We start from the raw sequence: 23952 nt of genomic DNA, 5'->3' as shown, positions 1-23952 counted from the left end.
GATGTCAATGAGATGGGATTAGCGGCAGTTATAAAAAAAAAAAAAATTTTTTTTATGTTAATAAGGCAGGACTCAATTTATAAAATTGGATTGCGCTGAGCCAATCTCTTTTCAGATATGAAAGAGAGAAGGGAGCAGTGAGACATGGGGACCTTAGACCACCAAGAAACAAGAGCCAGGAGAATAGTGTATCCTTTGGACCTGGGGTGCCTGTGCTGAGAAGCTCCTCGAACAGGGAAGATTGATGACAAGGACCTTCCTCCAGAGCTGATGGAGAGAGAAAGCCTTTCTCTGGAGTTGACGCCCTGAATTTGAACCTGTAGCCTACTAGACGGTGAGAGAATAAATTTCTGTTTGTTAAAGCCATCCACTTGTAGTGTTTCTGTTATAGCAGCACTAGATGACCAAGACATCCACCTTCTTGGTTTATTTGCTCAGCATACAGGTGAAAGGATACAACCCTGACTCTCACCCTTCCTGATTTTAAACCACGTAGTATCCCCTTGTTCTGTTCTAACGATAACCTCCTGGTCTATGTACAGGTTCCTCTTTAACATAGTTAAGTGTTCTGGAATTCCCATTCTTTGCAATGTTATTTATTCAAGCCTCGAGTTGCAATACTGAAGGACTCTACGGAAAAATACTGAATGATGCAGGAAGCATCAAAAGAAGATGGAAGGAATACACACAGTCACTGTACCAAAAAGAATTGATCAACGTTTAACCATTTCAGGAGGAATCATATGATCAAGAGCTGATGGTACTGAAGGAAGAAGTCCAAGTTGCACTGAAGGCACTGGTGAAAAACAAGGCTCCAGGAATTGACAAAATACCAATTGAGATGTTTCAATAAACAGATGCAGTGCTGGAAACATTCATCTATGCCACGACATTTGGAATACAGCTCCCTGGCCAACTGACTGGAAGAGGTCCATTCCAAAGAAAGGTGATCCAACAGAACGCAAAAATTATCGAACAGTATCATTAACATCACACGCAAGTAAAATTTTGCTGAAGATACTTCAAAAATGGTTGCAGCAATGCATCAACAGGGAACTGCCAGCAATTCAAGGCAGATTAGAAGAGGATGAAGACAAGCTTTACTGCATTGATAAATTAAAAATTCTTAAAATTTGGAAAGACTTGCAAAATTGTGTGGCTACAAAAAAAACAAAAAAATTGTGGTCAAACCCCCTTGAATGTTACCTACACGGATAAAGTCACATTGTGTGTAGACAGCAATGCTATGCCTAGCATGTAAAAACAGCATGGCAGGGTGTCAGACCTCCTCGTCTTACCTTCACGAGGTGGAGAGAGAATCATTGTCAGCATCAACAGCCCAAAGCTGATTCCTAGGAGGAGGAGGTCAGACATACCTCCTCTCTCCAATCTTTTGAGCAATTCTGACACCAGCTGTCCCTCCGATGGCACTCCCAACTTCTCTGCTGGATTTGATAACTTGTTGCAATGGCCACATAGAATTCACAGACAATACTCACAATTATGGGGTTTATCAGGGAAGTAGCCAGGTTACAATTCAGGATCAGAAACAACTTAGGATATAGTTCTTCAGTCAGGACAGCTGCTTCCCAGCTGGGTGCCCACAGGCAGGACTCTCTCTCCGGCCCTTGGCCTGGCCTCTGCCCTGCTTGGACAAGTGTTACAAATCTCTTTAGCTCTGCCAATAAGCGCCCAGGGGTACTCCACTCTGCCAGTAAGCCTCATCCTGAAGCCGCTCGGCTCTCTTGCTCTATGGGTCCGCAAGCCAAGCTCCATTGACAAGTGCCCAGAGGTACTCCACTCCCCAGAAAGCTTCCTGGCTAAAGGTGCTCAGCTCTTTCACTCCATGGGTCAGCCAACACACCCACGATAGCCGCCTCACTCCATGGGCCAGAAAGTGCATTACCCCATCTTGTGCCAGTCTACTGGTTCTGTTGCTGCTGGTTCCCTGCTGTGCTTGCTGCTGCTTCTCATCGTTTTGCACCATCTCTGGCATTACAACTCTCCTTTCTGGGTCTAGGAGATTCTCAGCTCAGGGATTCTGGGCCCAAAGTATGCAATCCACTCCTGGCTCTTCTTCTTGGTGGGAGCAGTGGGTCCCTCCCCCACTCTGCTTGCCTCCCTCTCCTTTTATCTCTTATAAGATAAAAGGTGTGACTCAAGTAATGGCATAGCTTGAACAAGGGGGTTAAGAACAGTAACTGGGGTAAGGGTGGTGACATGAGTCACACCCTCTAGTAAAGCAGTGACTGAAAATACACCCCACCCTAATCTGGCCTCAGTAACATAATGGACAACTCACTCCCAAATGGGACCATAACCACAGGCATAGAGGCTAGGATTTACAGCGTATCACAAAATAGAAGATGATTACATCATTACACAACTGCCAAATTACATCACTATATAACTGCCAAACCACTGAAAATCATGGCCCAGCCAAGCTGACACATAACCTTAACCAGCACAGGTTCCATACCTTATTTGCATTAGCAGGAAGCTGTCCAATCCCCTTGGTGAGCCACAAGCACCTTATTTCCATAGTCCCATCCAACCGTTGTGTGGGAGTCACAAAGACTATGGCTAGAACGGATATATTAAGTAATTCACTACACTACACAGCAAGACTGAATTTATCTTCCTAAATCATTTTTTTCCTCCTAAGGGGGAAGCCCTGGTGGCATAGCAGTTAAGTGCTATGGCTGCTAACCAAAAGGTTGGCAGTTTGAATCCACCAGATGCTCCTTGGAAACTCTATGGGGCAGTTCTACTCTGTCCTACAGGGTCGCTAATGAGTCAGAATCGACTTGACAGTAACAGGTTTTAAGGGTGAAAGAATTGGCAGGAGGTGCAAGTGTAACTGTAAAACCACTGCAGTGAGTGATTGAAAAGTCTTTGTTTTTGTGACCCACCATCCTCTCTCTTGATTTCTTTTTTTAAATATCAGAAACGACTCATCCTGGCCCTAATTTGATTCTGAGTATTCAGATTAAGGGATATCCTCCCTGCAAAACACATACATTCTCATTCTCTCTCTCTGTCTGTGACACTTTCTCACTTAACCAAATCTCTGGCTCTAAAGATTTAGGCTTCTGACCCCCAGTGCTGATGTATGATCAAAGACCCTTGAGAAACAAGATGCAAAGCAGTACACCACATTACTCACACACACTAAAAAGTGGCTTAAAAATAAGTTAGATGAGAAGATGAAAAATTCTGTTGCCATTTTTGTGGGGCTCAGCCAATATCACGTCACTTCAAAGCAAGTTTTCAGAATTTATGACTTTTTATTTATTTTGACAGACCTCATTTTAAAGGGCTAAAACCATTATATATGATCACTTGGGGAGAAAACCATATCAATCAAGCACTTAATGTTCATCAGTATTGATGAGGTACTGCTGTGAGTACAGTGCCAGGTTACAGCTTAAATAATCTAGGAGTACCAATTTGAATCAAACCTACATGAGGTTTGGTAATTATTCATGATGTATAATCCTTCCTTAAGTATCCTTCCTACTCAAAAACAGTAAAATCTACTGAAATTAGTTTTATTCTGGACTTAAGTACCTGGAGACATGCTAGGTGAAGAATGGTAAAGTGGAAGTTACAATCTGAAAAAAATCTATGTTTAATGAAATTGGAAAAGATTGACATAAAGTAAAACCTATTTTGGGTGGTAATCAGTATTTCCATCACTGAAGTGTTTCTGCTAGTTCTTTTGGAAGGAGATACGGATTTTTTGGAGATGACGCCTCCAGACTCTTCTCCTCAAACCTGTCTTGTTCACTGGTACCAGGAAAATCAATCTGCCTAACTATTGCTCCTTAATGTCATTCCTTTATTCAAAAACCTTCAACAGCTCATAGGATATAGTCCGAATTGCTCAGTCTGGCATTCCTGTACCCCTTGGCTTCAACCTATCTTTTCATTATTTTCCTATTAAAAAAATACATCATTCCAGGGAATCTGATTTACAAGACTTTGCATCCCATTACCTAAAGTACTCTCTTCTAGCTTCCAAAAAAAAAAAAAAATTTATATTAATCTTTGATAACCCAGCTTCCCCTAAAGAGCTTCTGTGACCAAGACAGCCTTCAATGACCTCTCTAGTTTATGGATTTCTAGAATTTAATTTGCCACTTATCATACACTGCCTAGTACTTTTATCATCTTCTGTTGGTATACATTTTTCTCAGCTCGACGTAAGCTTCCTGAGGACCAAGGAGGCCAAAACTTCTTTGTAGCCTAGCTTCTGTCTTTGTACCCTCATATTGTTGATTTAGGTGTCAAGCAGGTTCCGATTCATAGAGACCCCATGCACAACGGAATGAAACACAACCTGGTTCTGCACCATCCTCATTATCATTGATGTGTTTGAGCTCACTGCTGCAGCTACTCTGTCAATCCATCTCATTGAGGATCTTCCTCTTTTTCGTGGGTCCTTTATTTTACCAAGTATCATGTCCTTCTCCAGGGACTGGTCCTTCCTGATAACATGTCCAAAACGTTCGAGACAAAAATCTCACTAACCTTGCTTCCAAGGAGTATTCTTGCTGTACTTCTTCCAAGACAGATTTGTTCATTCTTCTGGCAGTCCCTGGTGTATTCAGTGTTCTTCACCAATACCATAATTCAAAGGCCTAATATAACATCTCTAAACCCTGGTGCTGTAGCGGTTAAGAGTTCAGGGGCTAACCAAAAGGTCGGCAGACCGAGTTCACCAGGCGTTCCTTGGAAACCCTATGGAGCAGTTCTACTCTGTCCTATAGGGTTGCTCTGAGTTGGAACTGATTCAACAGCAACGGGTTTTTTCGTTTAGCACATAATAGGAACTCGAAAAATTCTGCAGCTATATAAATCTATAGTATCTAATTTTATGCTTTAAAACAATTTATATACATTGTGTTATTAAACTTTAATCCAAACCCGTTAAAGTATTTACTGTGGGTTGCACAGCCGATTCCTGTAATTGCTGTCAATAAATTGTACGCCTGTAAAGTTGAAAAAATATTTGATGTGTATACAACTAGATGGTGCCTGGCTACCACCACTGACTGCTCTGAAAGGGATCACAATAGAGGGTTCCAGGCAGAGTCCGAGAAAAATGTAGAACAAAATTCTAACTCATAAAAAAAGACTGGACTTACTGGCCTGACAGAGACTTAAGAAACCCTGAGATTATGGCCCCTAGACACCCCTTTAGGTGAGTAATGAAGTCACTCCTGAGGTTTACCCTTCAGTTAAATATTAGACAGGCCCATAAAACAACAAAACGAGACTAAAGGGGCACACCAGGCCAGAGGCAAGGACCACAAGGCAGGAGGGAACAGGAAAGATAGTAATAGGGAACCCAAGGTCAAAAAGGGAGAGTGTTGACATGTTGTGGGGTTGGTAATCAATGTGACAAAATAAAATAGTGTACTAACTGTTTAATGAGAAGCTAGTTTATCCTGCAAACCTTCATCTATAGTACATTAAAAAAAAATCTGCTGTGTAATTATATCATTTGAATCTGTTTTTTAATTAGAATAATTTATTATAGGTAATTATCATGGCATTGAACATAATATCACACAAGTACTGCTTCCAAAAGAACCCAAAACCTGTTGCTGCCAAGTCAATTCTGACTCACAGGACCCTACGGAACAGAGTAGAATTGCCCTATAGGGTTTCCAAGGAGTGGTTAGAGGATTTGAACTGCCGACTTTTTGGTCAGCATTTGAGCTCTTAACCACTGTGCCACCAGGGCTCCACTTTCAAAATAGATCCTGTTAATTTACAAAAAAGTATATACAATGTGGTTTAAATAATTTGTTTCCAAATCTGGTATAAAGGTTTTCAATTTAGAAACATTTTTATGTGCTTTGTCTTACCTGATTGTCACAGCCACTAGTGGGAGAGAGATCATCATTATTATAAGTAAATGATGAGAAAATGGAGACTCAGAGAGACTAAGTGACCCACCCGATGTCACACAGATAATATGTATTATTCTAGACATGCCACCCATTTTCTCTCAATCACTTCTTCCTGGCACTCACATTCTCTTCTCAGAGAAGCTTCTCTCCCACAGATCCAGGTACCACCACGACCTCAAAGGGCAAGCCCCATGTTCCTAATCCTCACCTAGAACTGACTAGATAAGAGGCACATATCTGATTTCAACTAAGCCAATCAGGTTTTTTTTCTCAAACACTGAGAATTAGTACACCGGAAAACTGATTTAGTTTTTGTTAAATGGTTGAAGTAAGAAGTGAAGTTAAGGCCAGGGCTTGGGCAATCATGTGCACAATAAAGGGTGAAGGAAAGGAAAGGGAAAGGAAGGGGAGGGAAGAACAGAGAAGGAAAAGGAAGGAGAGGAGAGGAGAAGCAGCAGATGTAAAGGGAGAAGCGGAAATGATTTGCTTTTAGAGACAGAAAAGGTAACCAACCTCAGGACAAGAATGCTTTCAATCCAGCCACAGTTCCCATTCTTGAATTCTAAAACACCCTCATATGCCTCCAATAAATTCCCCCTTTTTGCAAAGTTACTAAAACCAAGTGACTTCTGACTAACAGAGTGGCAATACCTAAATTTGAATCTGTGTTTCCTGAGTACCAAACTGGTGCTTATTTCATTGTATCACCAAGGATATTTATTAAAGAAATTAACCATCTTTAGTTTAAATTCACATTCTGTGATGTCATAAAACTTCTTAAAAATATTCCTTCCTGGGGTAAAACAATGTCACTCATGACTATTAAATTTTAGTGTAGAATAAAGCCAGGTGCTCACAAGCACATGCGTATACATTTATAAAAACATAAAGTTACTAACTAGCCAGTACCTTCAACTAAATTTATTACCATTTTAGAAAGAATATTCCTGGTATTTACTCATTCTGTCCATCGGTTATGTATTCAAAACATCTATACTTAGATTACAGTACTCACAATCTCCTAGCTCATGTAATGTTCTACTCTGCCCCTAATCATCAGTAACATTTTGTCATTAAGAACAAAAGTCAGTTTGAACAACTACAGGGTGCTCTGGAAAGAAACTGGGAATAATGGCAACACTATGATCAAACTTTGATATACAGATGATCTGTACAATTACTTACAGATCTCCAGCCTTTCTCTTTGGAACAATAAAATCATTCTATTATTGACAATTTAGTGATACCTGGCATCTATGAAGGCCGCGGAGAGTTACCCGAAAGACTAAGACAAAGGGGATGGCCTTTAGACGTGCCTGTCCTGGACTCATGCCAACCGCTAAGCAGCCCAGTGCTAACACTCCTGACAACTGCCAACGACTTAAAGTCCCCAAACTGCCAATGTCTTTGCCTCCAGAGATAAACTTGGAAAGATGGGAGGTACCAGCAGAAGGTTATGTCCAACAGAGAAGAGAGCACAGGCTCAGAGAGGTAGAATTTTCAATATTACCTGGCCTAGAGTTTTCTTTAATTGTCCAGATTGGAAAAAAAAGAAGTTTAGAATATTACTTGGGTGTTATTCTTTAAGGAAAATATCCACATCAATTATGTGGTAGCAACTAGGGATTACAATGAAGTGCCTGCCAAGAACTTGGAAAAAGGGAAATAAGCCTGCCCACTGAGAGTTAGGCTTTGAAGTGAACATATCATGAATGACAGCAACAATATACAAGAAGGCATCTTAGAGAGGCAGAATGGAAGGAGAGAAAAAAGAGGTCAAAGAGGAAACACAGGAGTGTTTCTCCAGGGCTTTCCTGAGCAGACTGCCTCAGTGCCATCAGCAGGAGGACCACCAGTGCAGAGCTGCATGCATCAAGCTTCCACAGTTCTGATTCTGAGGACAGCAAGCAGCCTTCTGGTGTTATTCTGCTTTGCAGTGAGAGAATACCCATATCATGAGAAAAGAGTATCCAGTCATCTGGTGAGGGAAATGATAAACTGGTTTCATCAACTTCTTGTGAACTTGTTCTCCACAGATGATTTGACCAGGGTGGACAGATGACTCAAACCCACCCAATTATTTTCTTATCTCTTTTAGGTATCTGAAGTCAGTCTTTTGATTAGCAGGAGTATTTTAGAGTCTAATTACCTTTAGTTTACTAATTATTTGGTTTCTGAGCTTATAATGCTGAAAACCCTAGCACAAGGTCTACAGCCATGCATGCTATAAGACACAGGAAAATCCATTTGTCTCTTCTGGGCAACACGTTTCTGCCTTACTAAACACCTTTTGAAAGCAATCAACCAATCAAGTTTTATGAAAAGCATCTATCATGTGGCCAAGACATCGCTTTGGGAAACTCAGAGGTTTTTTTCAGACTTCTTTGTAGGACAAAGTCTGAAAATTAAGAACTGAAGTAACACTCAACTAAGAAGTCACAGGACATCAATTTTTTAGTTTAATGTCTTGAACAAATGTAGGCTGTCCAAGGTTATACTAAATTACATTTAGGCTGATACATGCTCATATACTACTGCCAACTTATTGGGGCCTACTTACACATGGCATTTTTCTAGAGACCTAGTAAAGACCGAGGACTTATGTCTAGTTAGAAAAAGTCCTGAACTAAGCCAGGAAACCTTGGTTGTAGTTTTCTTTCCACTGTTAACTGGATATATGGTGAGAGACCTGTCTCAGCCTCATTTTCCACATCTGCAAAAGGAAGAAACTAAGTAATGAGACTTCTCAAGTTTCTTCTGTTACTTTAAATTGATAGTAAAAAGTATCTCAGCAATCGCCACCTTTCTAAATCTTTAAAACTATATCCAATACAATTCAATAGAAATTTGGTCAGTTGATCAGTTAAAGATATATGCAAAAATGTTAGGTAAACACAAACACACCCGCATACACATATACTCATAGAGCTTAAAATATGGCAAATCTGTATTTAACAAATATTTATTCAGCACCAATTATGGGGCAGATTCTGCAGTTCAGAGTCTGAATTACTATTAACTAATTCAGAACACTATCACAGTCTGAATGTGATTGTACACTATTGGTCTGAACACTAATAAGCAACAGTTCCATCAGCATGAGGATCACTAGCAAAGAGCTGGATCAGTTATTTTGTAGAATGTCCCTCAATTTGTATTTCTCTGATTTTTTTATGATTAGATTGAAATTACACATTTATAGCAAGAACAATGAGAAACGATACACTCTTCTCAGTGCATCCTATCAGGGGGTACATGATGTTGATATATCTTGTATCTAGTGAGGCTAACCTCAATCACTTGGTCAAGGTGATGTCTGCTGGGTTTCTCCACTGAAAAATTACTATACCTCTCTTTGTAATTAATAAGTCCTTGGGACAGATGCTTTGAGACTATGCAAATATCCTGATTTCTCCTTAAACTTTCAACCACTAATTTTAGCATCTATTAGTAGATATTGTTGACAACAATTATTGCTGTGGTGTACTAATGGTGATTTTCTACTCCTTCATTCCTTCAACATTAAGTGGAATTCTTCTGTAAAAAAAAGCTGCCTCATTGCATCCACCCATCTCCCAGATGTTTATTTTATTCTATGTATAATGCTCCAATACTATCATTATTTATTTTGTTGTTAAGATTGTTCGAGCTTTGGCCACTGGGAACTCTTTTAAGTTGGCTCCTGTACCTTTTTTTGACATGACTCCATCCGTTTTTCAGCACTCCTTACTTTCTGGAACCACATGATGTAGGTTATCCTATATTTGCCCTGTCTCAGCCCTGGAATCAACCACTTCTCTAGGGAGCTCTGGTTCCTTCCACTGAAAAATGATATTAGAAACCAATATTGGGGTGCTAGCTGTACTCACTGCTCCTGGTGTGTCACTGCTGCTAGTCCCTCTCAGTGAAAAAAGCTTGGAAATATACTAGTGACTACCAGGGGCAAGGGGCAGGGGAGGGGTCAACTACAAATGAGTAGCACAAGGGAATTCTGGGGGTGATCGAACTATTCTGTACCATGATGTGCATTTGTTAAAACCCACAGAAATGCATACCATGAAGAGTGAATTTTACTGTATGTAAATAAAGTTAAAAAGAAAAAAAATCAGTGAGGATGTGGAGGGAGACTAAAACGGAATACAAACTGTAGCAAATAAGCCTAACTATATTACAAATAAATAACATAACCACACTGAAGGAGATGGAGGAAAAAAAGAATTAATCTAAATTCTGGCAAAAAGTATTTTGGTAGGATACTGAAAGGCTAAAGACAGAGAGAACTAAAGCTATACACAACTACTGCAGGCACTCCCTGCCCTTAAAAAACCAACAACAACATGAAATATGTAAAAGTAAAATAAGAAGGAAATTGAAGGAGCAGGTCAGCCTACGTGATATGACCATCTCCTAATTAGGTCACATCAGAAGTTTGGTCTCGAGGTAACAGCTGCAAAGCTTTCAACCACCATCACCTTAAGGTGATGGCTATTGGGAAATCACTCACTGCAGAACTCACATGGCTTGTATGTTTCAGTTCAGGGAGACAAAGATAATTTTCTCCTCAGTTACAATGATTACTCGTATGCTAACCATCAAAAGCAATCACAAGCTACATAAAGACAACATCTATCAAGGAGCAATGACATTTAAGATATAAATATATAAACTGATTTACATAACAAGAACCAACATTTACTGAACTCTTACTATGAGACAAATACTTCTCTAAACTTTTTACATGGACTAACTCATTTAATTCCACAATAGTCCTATAAGATAGGTATTGCTTCTATTTGAGATATGGGAAAACTGAAGTATAGAGAACTTATGAAAATTGTGCCAAAGGTCACACAGCTGGTAAGTGGTAAAGTCAAGACATGTTACCACCGACTGTGCTGCCACTCATGAGAGCTGTGCTTTCAGTTGCAAATATCTGACGAATCATATAAGCACCCACAACTAATATTAAAAAAGCACATCATGAGAAAAGAGTTACAAGTGTTACAGATATTGTAACATTTAAGCTCACATATTTTAAGACTTGGCTGAGTATGAAAATGTTTTCTTTCAAATCTAATACGTTTGAAAGAAAAAACCCTGTGTGTTCCTCATTCAGTAATCTAATTTAGATATCCTGATGCCTTGGTAAAGATTTCTAAGATCAGTAACTGCAAGTAGTAATTCTCCGATCTGTATTTGCTTCAAGCTAAATCTATCTGACAGCAATTTTTCTGTCAAGTAATCTGCCTTTATTTGCAGATTTTTTTTTGTGTGTGTATCTGTGGGCAGCAGGTATTTAAAAAAACAGAACAAAAGGAGTTATAATTTAGGGATGCTTTCAAACCCTTCTCAGCTGCATTTTCTCTTCGTATTTGAGGAATAAAATACTATAGTGTAAAAGTAAAATCATAAAATATAAAAAATGGTTTCTCTAGAACATAAAAGCATAAAATACACATAGCCATTTTTACTGAAGTAATTGAGGTGAAAGCCGTAAGTATTTCAAAGGTATCACCATGTGCTCATGTATAAAACAAATACCTCATGTCTTGGATAAGAGAGACCCTAAGTGTTGGCAACATAATTCCTGAGTCAGATTTTCTTCTTTCTGGTCCAAGGGCAACTGTGTAGAAAAATAAGTATAAGAAATTACTTTGATATGAACAAATTTTAAAGGCAACAGAAAATTTCAAATTATTTTCTCTGAATATTGTTATTTTATTAATACAGTAAACCAGTTATTTTCTCTCCAGCTAATCTGGGCTGCATTTGGAAATTTAAAATGAATCATAAAAATCCACCTAGCAGGGACCTAGCTTGTACAAACTTTCACCGAAACACAATAAAATATTATTTAAAAAAAATAAAAAGTCCACCTAGCAAATAAAGCAGTGTAGGCAAATTGTGGTCCTAAGGGCCAGTCATTTTCTAAACACTATTCATCCTAATGCAGACAAGTAGATGAGTGCTCTGGGTAATAACTCGAAACTTAGTATGTAAATCATCTCTACGCTCATGAATTGCAATTACATTTCACTATACCCTGGAAAAGTGTTTTTAAAAAATCTAAGAGTTTGGGCTCTCTAGTCTAAGTTTCTACTTGAAACTTTAGAATTTAAATAGTATATATACCATGCAAAGTAAGTAATCTTCATTTAGAATGTAATATTCACAGGTTATTCTTATATAAATCTGAAGAGCTAATGTTTATGAAAGGAAAAATTATTCCCCTGTATAGCAAAGGTTAACCGATCAACTACTGGCTGATATACTGTAGCTGAGGTGCCCACTGTAAATGATTTGTCGTGGAGTTCTGTGCCCTTTTATTTCCATTTCCCCATCTGTAAATGATGGCTAAATTGCAATATTGCACTTATAAAATACATCAATACAATTAGAATTTAGGATGTGGGTTTTTGCTGAATATTAAATATGCTGTTTTCTCAGGTTTTAGAGGCATTCTAATTTAGGGGGCTAGGATACTGTGCTGGAAGACATAAATATATATGAAGTCGGTCCTGATGGAAGATAGGCAGGGAACCTTTTGGTTCATTGCCATCTGTGGCTAGGCTGGCAGCTGGTGGGTATAAATGAGTATGGATTGCTAAAGCCAGTAGATTAATGGGGCTGTCAGAAGGAATAGGGTATGGCTAGGCCTACCTAAAGGCAATACTTTCCAGGGCCTTCTATACCAGGTGAGTTATAAACAGGCCATTTGCCTTGGCAATTTGGGGACAGAATTTTCAATGGGACACTAAAAAAGACTAGTTCATCTTGATACCAGGAAATAATGGGAATTGTTCCAGAGACTTGCAGGGAATGTGCTGTTTTCTTCCTGTCTAAGATTGCCACTATTTAATGTGTTATTAAAGAAAACACATCTCCCTTTCTGGAAGAAAGTGAGATGTCTCAGAGAGTGAATGCCTCTGTATACCAGATGATTAGACAGGATGAAAGATGGCCACATGAGTGGTAAGAAATAGGTTGAGAAGGGGGGAAAAAAAAAAGATTATGAGGCAGCAGAGGGGAACTGAAACCATAATCAGCAAGTTGGCTAGAGGGAGACATGACAACAAGAAGAAACCATGCCTCTGGGACCAGAGAGCAGGTGAGAGGCTCTAAACAAAAGAGGAGACTGGTATTTAAAAACACAGTAGCATCCACAATAAGGGTATCCACAGGAAAAAGCATGTTCTGAGAATCTTGTTTTGGACTTAAGCAGAAACTAACAGTTGGGGTTAATATCGCTCCCCTACTCCCAACCCTATATTCTAGTCATCCTTTACTGCTCAATGTTCCTTAAACACGTGATGTACTTTTTCACGTCTCCATGCCTTTGCTGAAGCTCATTCTTTAATGCTCCTGAATCTTTCTGCCTCTTTATAGCCTACTCGTCAGTTAAGACTGAAAGGGAGTATAGCTTAATGGTTAAGAATATGGGCTTTCTTGAACCCTACAGAGAATTGAAATTCAGCTTTAATTCTGCCTCTGTGTGAAATCTTTCCTGAATATCCTCTCTCTCCTAGGTGCATCCTAGGTGCACAGTTGGGTAAATCATTCCCTCCTTCTACCAAGACTTGTAAAACTGAACTTCTATCATAGAACTTGCCACAATTTAACATAGTTTACTCCTATTAAACTATAATGCTTCTTGAGGCTCAGATCATACCCTTTTCTTGGAAAACCCAGAGGGCCTCACAGAGGTCCCAATCCCCTGCAGTATATCCTCAACAAATACTCACTGAGCACAATGAGGCTAGTTAGGGCCAGATGGTAGATCCTTAAATGCCAAGTTAGAATGTCAACCGAGGGAGAGGGGGGAAAATTTGATTTAATATTTAGCCTCAGGAATCCCCTTTGTAGAGCTGCTTGAATCAATGCTACTGACAGCAAGTTTTTAGAGGGCAGAAACTATATATGTTATTTTTATAGACCCTTAATAGTCTATAGGCAGGTAAGTAATTAACAGAATATTTTTGTTGACGAGTGACTCAAAACTCTAGGGTTAGATCCAGAATAACCATTTCTAAGCAGTAATTTCCACGTCCTTCTTTTTTTTTTTTTCCCCCTACTCCCACCCCCCACTAACTGATTTAAAGATCTATTTAAAGTTTAGCAGAACCATGTCTGAGGATGCACCGTTTGAGAACAAGACTATGTCTAAGCTGGCCAACATTTTTAAAGGTAGAAACTTTTGAGTGATCTATCTTGAGAAGCCTTTTTTCTAAGACCAATAGCACTGACATCTTTTCTTTGAAACAGGATTTCAGACTACTAGGTACAGCGATCACTAGGTCAAATTGAACAGTTTCCCTCTTTTTGGTCCTCCTGCTAAGACAGACCCTTTCCATTCCTCTGCAACCCTTAAAATGTCTCTGACTCCTGTTTAGTGATGCTTCTGAAGAAGAACATTAATGATCCATCACCCAGTTGTCTCATTCTGGCTCGATGCTAACAGGAGCACAAACTCACTGGGAATCTCTAAAAACTCTGAGGATCTTAACATGACAACACAGGCTGTTTACTGCAATTAGAAAGCTTATAATTGGCAAACAAAAAAGTATTCTTTGGGGAAAAAAACATTTAAATACAGTAAGTCAGCAAACTGCTAATTTTTACATAATTAAAACACTATACTGTGTCAAAGAATAAAATATTTAATTTTTAAACTGACACTTTTATACATATTTCACCCTTACATATATATGGTCTATATATATTTATTCTCTCATATTTTTAAGTACTAATTTCCTAGGCTAAATCAACAGAAGTGTTAGAGCGATATTTATAACATCCATCCCTCCAGACAGATAACATTGATTTTAAAAGCAACATGGTTTATGTTAATGATACTTGTTGTGAGGTGCTATCAAGTTGGTTCCAACTCATAGAGACCCTTTGTACATCAGAACAAAACACTGCCTGGTCCTGCATCATCTTCACAATTGTTGTCATGCTTGAATCCACTGTTGCAGCCACTGTCAATCCATCTCACTGAGGGTCCAAGTCTTTGCAAATTTTAAGAATTTTTAATTTATCAATGCAGTAAAGCTTGTCTTTGTCCTCTTCTGAATCTGGCTTGAATTTCTGGCAGTTCTGAGGCGATGTACTGCTACAACCGCTTTTGAATGATCTTCAGCAAAATTTTATTTGTATGTGATAGCAATGATATTGTTCAATAATTTCCGCATTCTCTTGCATCACCTTTCCTTGGAATGGATACAAATATGGATCTCTTCCAGTCGGTTGGCCAGGTAGCTGTCTTTCAAATTTCTTGGCATAGAGGAGCGAGTGCTTCTCACTTGCTGCATCTGTTTGTTGAAATATTCCATTGGTATTCCATCAATTCCTGGAGGCTTGATTTTCGCCAGTGTCTTTGGTGTACCTTGGATCTCTTCCTTGAGTACCGTCAGTTCTTGTTCATATGCTACCTCCTGAAATGGTTGAACACCTACCAATTCTTTTTGGTACAATGACTCTGTGTATTTCTTTCATCTTCTTTTGAGGCTTCCTGTTTCATTCAATATTTTCCCCATAGAATCCTTCAGTACTGCAACTGAAGGTTTGAATTTTGTCTTCAGTTCTTTCAGCTTGAGAAATGCCCAATGGTTGTCTATCTCCAGTCTTTGCACATGTCATTATAATACTACGTCTTCTCGCACCGCCCCTTGAAATCTTCTGTTCAGCTCTTTGACTTCAACATCATTTCTTCCATTTGCTTTAGCTACTCTATGTCCAAGAGCAAGTTCCAGAGTCTTTCCTGACATTCATTTTGATCTTTTCTTTCTTTCCTGTCTTTTTAATGACCCCTTGCTTTCTTCGTCTATGATGTCCTTGATGTCATTCCACATCTCGTCTGGTCTCCAGTTATTAGCGTTCAACGTGTCAAATCTATTCCTGAGATGGCCTCTAAATTCAGGTGGGATATACTCAAGGTTGTACTTTGGCTCTTGTGGACTTGTTCTAATTTTCTTCAACTTCAAGCTGCACACGAGCAATCGATGGTCTGTTCCACAGTGGCCCCTGGCCTTGTTCTAACTGACAATACTGAGCTTTTCTATTGTCTCTTTCTACAGATGTAGTCAATTTGATTCCCATGTGTTCCATCTGGAGAGGTCCATGTGTACAGTCTCCATTTATGTTGTTGCAAAAAGGTATTTGCAATGGAGAAGTCATTGGTCTTGCAAAACTCTATCATGAGATTTCAGGTGTCATTTCTATCACTGTCATGGGTTGAATTATGTCCCCCCAAAAATTTGTACATCAATTTGGCTGGGCCATGATTCCCAGTATTGTGTGATCTTCCTATATATTGCAAATCCTGCCTCTATGATGTTAATGAGGGAAGATGGACGACAATTTTGTTAGTGAGACAGGACTCAATCTATAAGAATGGTCTGTGTCTTGAGGCAATCTCTTGAAATATAAAGGAGAGAAGCGAACAGAGAGACGGGGGACCTTGTACCACCAAGAAAGCAGCACTGGGAACAGAGCACATCCTTTGGACCCGGGGCCCCTGCACTTGAGAAGCCCCTCGACCAGGGGAAGATTGAGGACAAAGACCTTCCTCCAGAGCCGAGGGAGAGAGAAAGCCTTCCCCTGGAGCTGAGGCCCTGAATTTGGACTTCTAGCCTACATTGCTGTGAGGAAACAAACTTCTCTTTGTTAAAGCCATCCACTTGTGGTATTTCTGTTACAACAATACTAGATAACTAAGACAATCACCAAGACCATATTTTCCAACTATAAATCTTTGTTTCCAACTTTTACATTCCAACCGCCAGTAATTATCAATGCATTTCAACTGCATGTTTGAAAAATTTCAGACTGGAGAAATTGGTAAAAGTCTTCAATTTCTTTATCTTTGGCCTTAGTGGTTAGAGTCTGTCAGTTTGTCATACCGTGGTGGGTTGTGTGTTGCTGTGATACTGGAGGCTTTGCCACAAGTATTTCGAATACTAGCAGGGTCACCCTTGGTGGACAGGTTTCAGCTAAGCTTCCAGACTGAGACAGACTAGAACAAGGACCTGGCAGTCTACTTCCGAAAAAACTGACCAGTGAAAACCTTCTGAATAGCAGCAGAATACTGTCTGATACAGCGATGGAAGAGGAGCCCCTCAGGTTGGAAGGTACTCAAACTATGACAAGGGAAGAGCTGCCTCCTCAAAGTAGAGTCGACCTTAACGACATGGATGGAACCAAGCTTTCAGGATCTTCATTTGCTGATGTGGCACGATTCAAAATGAGAAAAAACAGCTGCAAACATCCATTAATAACTGGAATGTGGAATGTATGAAGTATGAATCTAGGAAAATGGAAGTTGTCAAAAATGAAATGGAATGCATAAAGATTGATATCCTAGGCATTAGTGAGCTGAAGTAGACTGGTATGGGCCACTTTGAATCAGACAATCATATGCCGGAAATGACAAATTGAAGAGGAATGGTGTTGCGTTCATCGTCAAAAACATTTCAAATCCATCCTGAAGTACAATGCTGTCAGTGATAGGATACTATCCACAAGCCTATAGGGAAGACCAGTTAATACCACTAATCCTACTAAGAATCAGTAAAATATTTAACATGTGTTCATTCTTATATCACTAGCCCTTCATTAACATTTGACAGTGCAGCACAAATACTGACTGCATAAAACTTCGACACATTTTATATTTCTTTAGCGTTTTGCTCATCACACTACTGAACGATTAAGGACACTGCAAACAGCTGAGTCTCTGTGGTCTCCAACTGAACCACTCAGTGTTTGACCAGTTAAAGCTACCAAGCTGCTAGTGCTGCCGAGTAGCTGCTGACACTAACAGCTGGCCATTCTCGCTACTTCCTTTGGCCGTTTCTCTGCTCTGAGCTTGGCTTTCCTACAAATGGCTCTTCTTTCTGGAAATTTATATTTTTTAATTAGGGTAAGCTGCTTGGTCTTATGGTCTGAACAGCTTATATTTTTATGATCATGGTTAACTGTTAAAGACAGTTTCAGGACATATGCCAGTGTGTTTTCACTTTTTCAACAGAAAAGGGGGCAGAGACAAGGCAGGCACTAGAGAATGCTTTCAAACTTGATCTGAATCTTTACAGCTACAGTCATATTCTGGGACATGAGAACTCTGACACTGTGCTCAGAGGGGCTCCAGGGCAATGTGGTATCAAACTGATATTCTTTGCTGTCTCATTAAGCACTTTTAAAAACTAGGTTTTCAAAAATAAACACATTTATAGTGGTGTTGACCGCTAGAGGAAGTGAGGAGAATGGGACTGGGGATGAGTACATACGGTGCTTCAACTGTACTGGCAATGCTTTAATTCTTAAGTAGGTCACTGGCTTATGAGTTTTTAAAAATTATTTTCATAATTTCTGAATTTCTAAAACAATCCATAATTTTAGAAAAGGTCCCTCAAAGGTTGATTCTCTGTAGAATATTTTATCTGGATTAGCTTTCCACTGTTACTTCTACTTTTTAATTCTGCTTTAGGTGAAAGTTTACAGCACAAGTTAATCTCTCATATAAAAATTTACGCACAAATTGTTTTGTGACATTAGTTACAAATCCCCACAATGTGTCAGCACTCTCTCCCTTTCCACCAGGGTTCCCTGTGTCCATCAGACCAATTCCTGTCCCTTCCTGCCTTTTCATCTTACTTTTGGACAGGAGTTGCCCATTTGGTCTTGTATACCTGATTGAACTAAGAAGCACATTCCTTACGCATATTATTTTTTGTCTTATAATCCTGTCTAATCTTTGTCTGAAGAGTGCGCTTCAAGGGTAGGTTAACAATGCACCCGGGGGCCATAGTTTCGTGGGTTCCTCTAGTCTCTTTCACTCCATTAAGTCTAGTCTTTTTACGTGAATTTGAATTCTGTTCTACATTTTTCTCCTGCTCTATCCAGGACTCGCTGTTGTATTCCCTGTCAGGGCAGTCATTGGTGGTAGCTGGGTACCATCTAGTTCTTTTGGTGTCAGGCTGACGGAGTCTCTGGTTCATTTGGTCCTTTAGTCCTTTGGGCTAGTATTTTCCTTGTGTCTTTGGTTTTCTTCATTCTCCTTTGCTCTGAGTGGGATGGGACCAACTGATGTTTCTTAGATGGCTGCTCACAAGCCTTTAAGACTCCAGACGCCACTCACCAAAGTCGGATGTAGAACATTTTCTTAATAAACTATGTTATGCCAATTGACCTAGATGTCCCCCAAAACTATGGTCCCCAGGCCCCAGCTACTCTGTCCCTCAGAGTGTTTGGATGTGTTCAGGAGACTTCCTTGCTTTAGCCTTGGACCAGTTGTGCTGACTTCCCCTGTATTGTGTGTTGTCCTTCCCTTCACAGAAGTTGATCCTTATCTACTACCCAGTTAGTGACTCCCCCTTGACCTCCCTCCCCACCCTTGTAAGCATCTAAGAATGCTTTTTCTGTGCTTAAACCTTTTCTTGAACTCTTCTAATAGCGGTCTGATACAGTATTTGCCCTTTTGTGATTGGCTTATTTCACTCAGCCTAATGCACTCCAGATTCATCTATGTTGTGAGATGTTTCATGGATTCATCATTGTTATCACTGCATAGTATTCCATTGTGTGTACCATAATTTGTTCATCCATTCGTCTGCTGATGGGCATTTAGGCTGTTTCAATCTTTTTGCGATTGTCAATAGTGCTGCAGTGAACATGGATGTGCATATGTCTTCGTGTGATGGCTCTTATTTCTCTCAGGTATATTCCTGGGAATGGGAATGCTGGATCATATGGCATTTCTATTTCTAGCTTTTTAAGGAAACGCCATATCATTTTCCAAAGTGGTTGCACCATTTTACACTCCCACCAGCACTGCATAAGAGTCCCAATCTCTCCACAACCTCTCCAACATTTGTTATCTTGTGTTCTTTGGATTACTGCCAACCTTACTGTGGTGAGATGATATATCTCATTATAGTTCTGATTTGTATTTCTCTAATGGCTAATGATTGTGAACATTTCCTACTTCTATATTTTTGTGGAATAGCTATTGTACATAAAGAAAAGCAAGCTCTAAAGGAGAATGAAGAACACCAAAGGCACAAGGTAATTATGAGCTCAAGAGACAGAAAGGGCCACATAAACCAGAGACTACATTAGCCTGAGACCAGAAGAACTAGATGGCGCCTAGCTATAACCAGTGGCTGCCCTGACAGGGAACACAATAGATAACCCCTGAGGGAACAGGAGAGCAGTGGGATGCAGACCCCAAATTCTGTAAAAAGATCAGACTTAATGGTCTGACTGAGATTAGAAGGGCCCCGGTGGTCATGGTCCCCAGACTTTCTGTTAGCCCAAGACAAGAACCACTCCCAAAGCCAACTCTTCAGACATGGATTGAACTGGACTATGGGATAGAAAATGATACTGGTGAAGAGTAAGCTTCTTGGATCAAGTAGACACATGAGACTACGTGGGCATCTCCTGTCTGGAGGGGAGATTAGAGGGCAGAGGGGGTCGGAAGCTGGCTGAATGGACACGAAAAGAGAGAGTGGAGGGAAGGAGTGTGCTGTCTCATCAGAGGGCAAGTAACTACGGGTACATAGCAAGGTGTATATAAATTTTTGTATGAGAAACTGACTTGATTTGTAAGCTTTCACTTAAAGCACAATAAAAATTAAAAAAAAAAAGAAAGGAAAGCAAGCTCTAACTTAGAGGTTAGAGTAGTTCTAAATGGTAGGTAGGACATTTAGCTTAAGGATGTAACTCTAATTAGCTAACGAATTATGACGTGTCTAACACATGATGCTGTCTTGTAAACCAAAGAAATCTCACTCCTGTAATTTTTAGAGACATATATATATACATGAAAGATTATTAACGATGGTCATAAAATTTTTCTTTAAGAAAAAAATCAGTACACAATAATACTGGTGAAAGTAATGTACACTTGTACGGCCCTTTACAATTCATTGGAAGTTTTCACATACGTTATCTTATTTGATCACCATGACAGCCCTGGCATAGCTAATATTAATTTTTCTATCTTGTAGATCACAAAGCTGAGGCTCTGAAAGATTAAGTGATTTTTCCCAGGTCTCACAGCTAGTAAATAATATTTTAAGCTGAGAGAGTGAGAGTGAAAAAGTGAGTGAGAGTGAGAGTGTGACAGAAAGAGAACAAGAGGGAGGGAGAGAGACACAGAGACAGACAAGGCCATACTGTTCCCTCATTTGGTCCAATACTGCCAGTTTTGTAAAAAGTCAAACCAATGAACTCTCACCTGGTGATTCTGCAAGGTGCTCCTGTTTCTCTTCTCTGTCCTGAAACTGAATTAAATGTGACCACAAAGCTGACTTCCCCTGAAAGTAAAAGGTATATAAAAATTTTCATTTTAAAGGAATTAATTCATCAAAAATAATTTATCATCAAAACCCTTCATACTATCCACCAATGTTCACTGTACACTATTGATGACAGCCAAAAAGGTCAAAATAGCCTAAATGTCCAACAGAGGAAGCGATAAACAAAACGATGGAATATTACTCAGCCACAAAGAGAAATGAAGTCCTGACACATGCTACAACACAGATGAACCTTGCAAATACTCCTGAATGAAATAAGTCAGTCACAAAAAGACAAATAATACATCTCACTTATATAAAATATCTAGGAGAATGTATAGAGACCAAAGTTTATTAGTGGTTACCAAGAGGAGACAGGAGGAAGATGCAAAGGAGGGCTCAATACTTAGAGAAGACTGAGCTTCTATTAAGGATGATGGGAAAATCTGGGAACAGATAAGGGTGATGGCTGAACAACATGATGAACATAATTAATGTCACTAAACTGTACATGTAGAGATTGTTGAAATGGCAAATGTTTTGTTACATATATTTTTACCACAATTAAAAAAAATTCACATTAAAATGGGCATCTACAAGTCTGGTGACCCAAGCTCATCCATTGTGACATTCTGAGCATCTCGCCCCATGTTAGGAGGATCATCCTGTGCCTCCCGAAGCAGACTGACAACTGTCTGGGGAAGGAGAGCAGTTAAGCAAAAGGCCAGTGTGCAGGCGTGGACATTTCTGATGCACCTCAGTTGTTACTGAGCTCTATGTAATTAGGGCTATCTGAACTGGAAACATTATTAACCACGGAATTAAAAAGCTCCATCAACACAGAGGAGCCCTGGTGGTACAGTGTTTAAGAATTCATCTGCTAACCAAAAGGTCAGCAGTTCGAGCCCTCCAGCTGCTCCTTAGAAACCCTATGGGCAGTTAGTTCTACCCTGTCCTACAGGGTTACTCTGAGTCGGAATCGACTCAACAGCAGTGAGTTTGGTTTGGGTTTTTTTTTTTTTTTGCAACAAAGAATGTGTTTGTGTACATCCATCTGCAAAATGTTTGGATATATGGAATGACAATAAAGGAAGAAAAATAAGGTGAGAGGAAAGAGAGAAAGGGGAGGAATAAAGTAACATCCACACAACAGAAAAAAAATCAGAAAGGGAGACCAGAGGAACAAAAGCAAAGAAGCTACTTGAATTTTTCTACCCTGAATGGAAATATGGTTGAAGTTTAAGATAACAAAATAGGAAAGAACTGTTAATTCTGGCTAAAAGGTTTTTCCCTGGCCAGTGACAAAAGCAGACATTTAGTGAAATCTATTTTTTTTTTATATATAGGATATAGCCTCTGCAATGAATGCACTATTTTATTTTACCCTTTCCTGAGTTTACCAGGAAAGATCCTCAAACCACCTCCTGGTCACAGGCTGTATTTTCTTTTTCTGGAATTAAAATGCCTGTAGCACATTTCTGGTCATCCTGTGACTAAGAAACATACCTTTAATTTTTATATCTTTTTAATATCCTTTTTCCCTTGTTATGTTTGTCTACAGGGCTCCTAACTGGCCTTGTCACCAGGGCCTCTTAAGACTGTTACCTGCTTGATCTGCAAGCCGTGGCTCCATATTCTTTCCAGTAGGTCACAGAGGCTGGCGATTAAGGTGTTCTCCTCCAAGCCAGTTATGTTTGCTTCTCCGTGGCCCAGTTCCACTGCTTCATGTCCCATCTTCTCCACCAACATGCGTTTTGTCTGAAAACATCACGTGTGGTCACAAGCGTTACCCCAGCAGTGAAACCAAAAACCAACATGTCAATTGCTGGATTAGGAGACCCGGGCTCTTGTCATTGTACTTCTAATTGCAGATTTTTAATCACCCTGGGAAAAGTGTCTTAATCTCTGTAGTCAACTAACTGGAGTAAGATCATTTATGTTTTCACTATGTTGTGAGAGAAACAGGGGATCACTAAACAGAGAATAATATTTGTAAATCATCCCCATGTTGAAAAATGCTAGGTACAATAAAATTTAGATTACTAACTTGACTGTTGTTGGGGAATTATACCAGACATAAAAAAAAGTGCTATCAGAATCTGGAACCCCATCTGGCCAACACAACTCTGCCTTCCCACTGCCCTCCGCATCTTGATAAAGATATTTGGGCTTAGTTCCAATTGCACTTAGGCAAAACCACAACAAAATGGACAGGTCTTAATTTGGGGGGAGTTTTCTAATTTGTCAGTGAACCAGGCCTTTTTTTCCTTCCTCTTTTCTCTCTTTACTCATGAGAATGCACCAAAAAAGTGGAAAGGAAACGGAAATCAGTTTGAAGTAAGTTAATTTGCATTAGTCTTAGCAGCTTTTATAAAATATAAAGTGAAACAGAATTTAGTTTCTTTAGGCCGGGACCCTGTTTGTCTGATTCACTATTGTATCCTGATGTTGACATAGTTCACTTATTCACTACACAGAGATAGTGCTCAAGCAATTACTGTCAGATAAATAAATGAAATTATTGGCTAGAATGATGTTTTGAGTTTTGTCATCTCCAATAAACACAGATATCTGAGGAGACTGCTGTGCAATATACACAAACCTACAACACAGATAAGGCTGTCTGTATGTTGTTGAATGTATGGGCACAGATAAGGCTGCACTGCACATAAGTGCACAAACAGACACACAAAAAGCCGGTTGTCTCTCATATAAGATGACAACATCCT

At 39.5% G+C, this 23952-nt stretch overlaps 1 protein-coding gene across 5 annotated transcripts in view; it reads right to left on the bottom strand.

Moving 5' to 3' along the window:
* DENND5B (DENN domain containing 5B) overlaps positions 1-23952 on the bottom strand; it is a 210928-nt gene that overhangs the window by 38987 nt on the left and 147989 nt on the right. For 4 of the 5 annotated variants that reach the window (XM_064284429.1, XM_064284427.1, XM_064284428.1 and 1 more), the window contains 3 exons: positions 22829-22981; positions 21163-21241; positions 11463-11544 (listed from right to left, as the gene is read on the bottom strand). In XM_064284429.1, coding sequence (XP_064140499.1) covers positions 11463-11544; positions 21163-21241; positions 22829-22981 — 314 coding nt within the window. Of the gene's footprint in view, positions 1-7; positions 2584-11462; positions 11545-21162; positions 21242-22828; positions 22982-23952 lie in introns of those variants that run through there. The other variant, XM_064284430.1, reaches the window with a different exon arrangement.

The sequence above is a fragment of the Loxodonta africana genome, chromosome 4 (assembly GCF_030014295.1).
Source record: "Loxodonta africana isolate mLoxAfr1 chromosome 4, mLoxAfr1.hap2, whole genome shotgun sequence".
NCBI classification, from domain to species: domain Eukaryota; kingdom Metazoa; phylum Chordata; class Mammalia; order Proboscidea; family Elephantidae; genus Loxodonta; species Loxodonta africana.
This window is presented reverse-complemented; position numbering and strand designations above follow the sequence as displayed.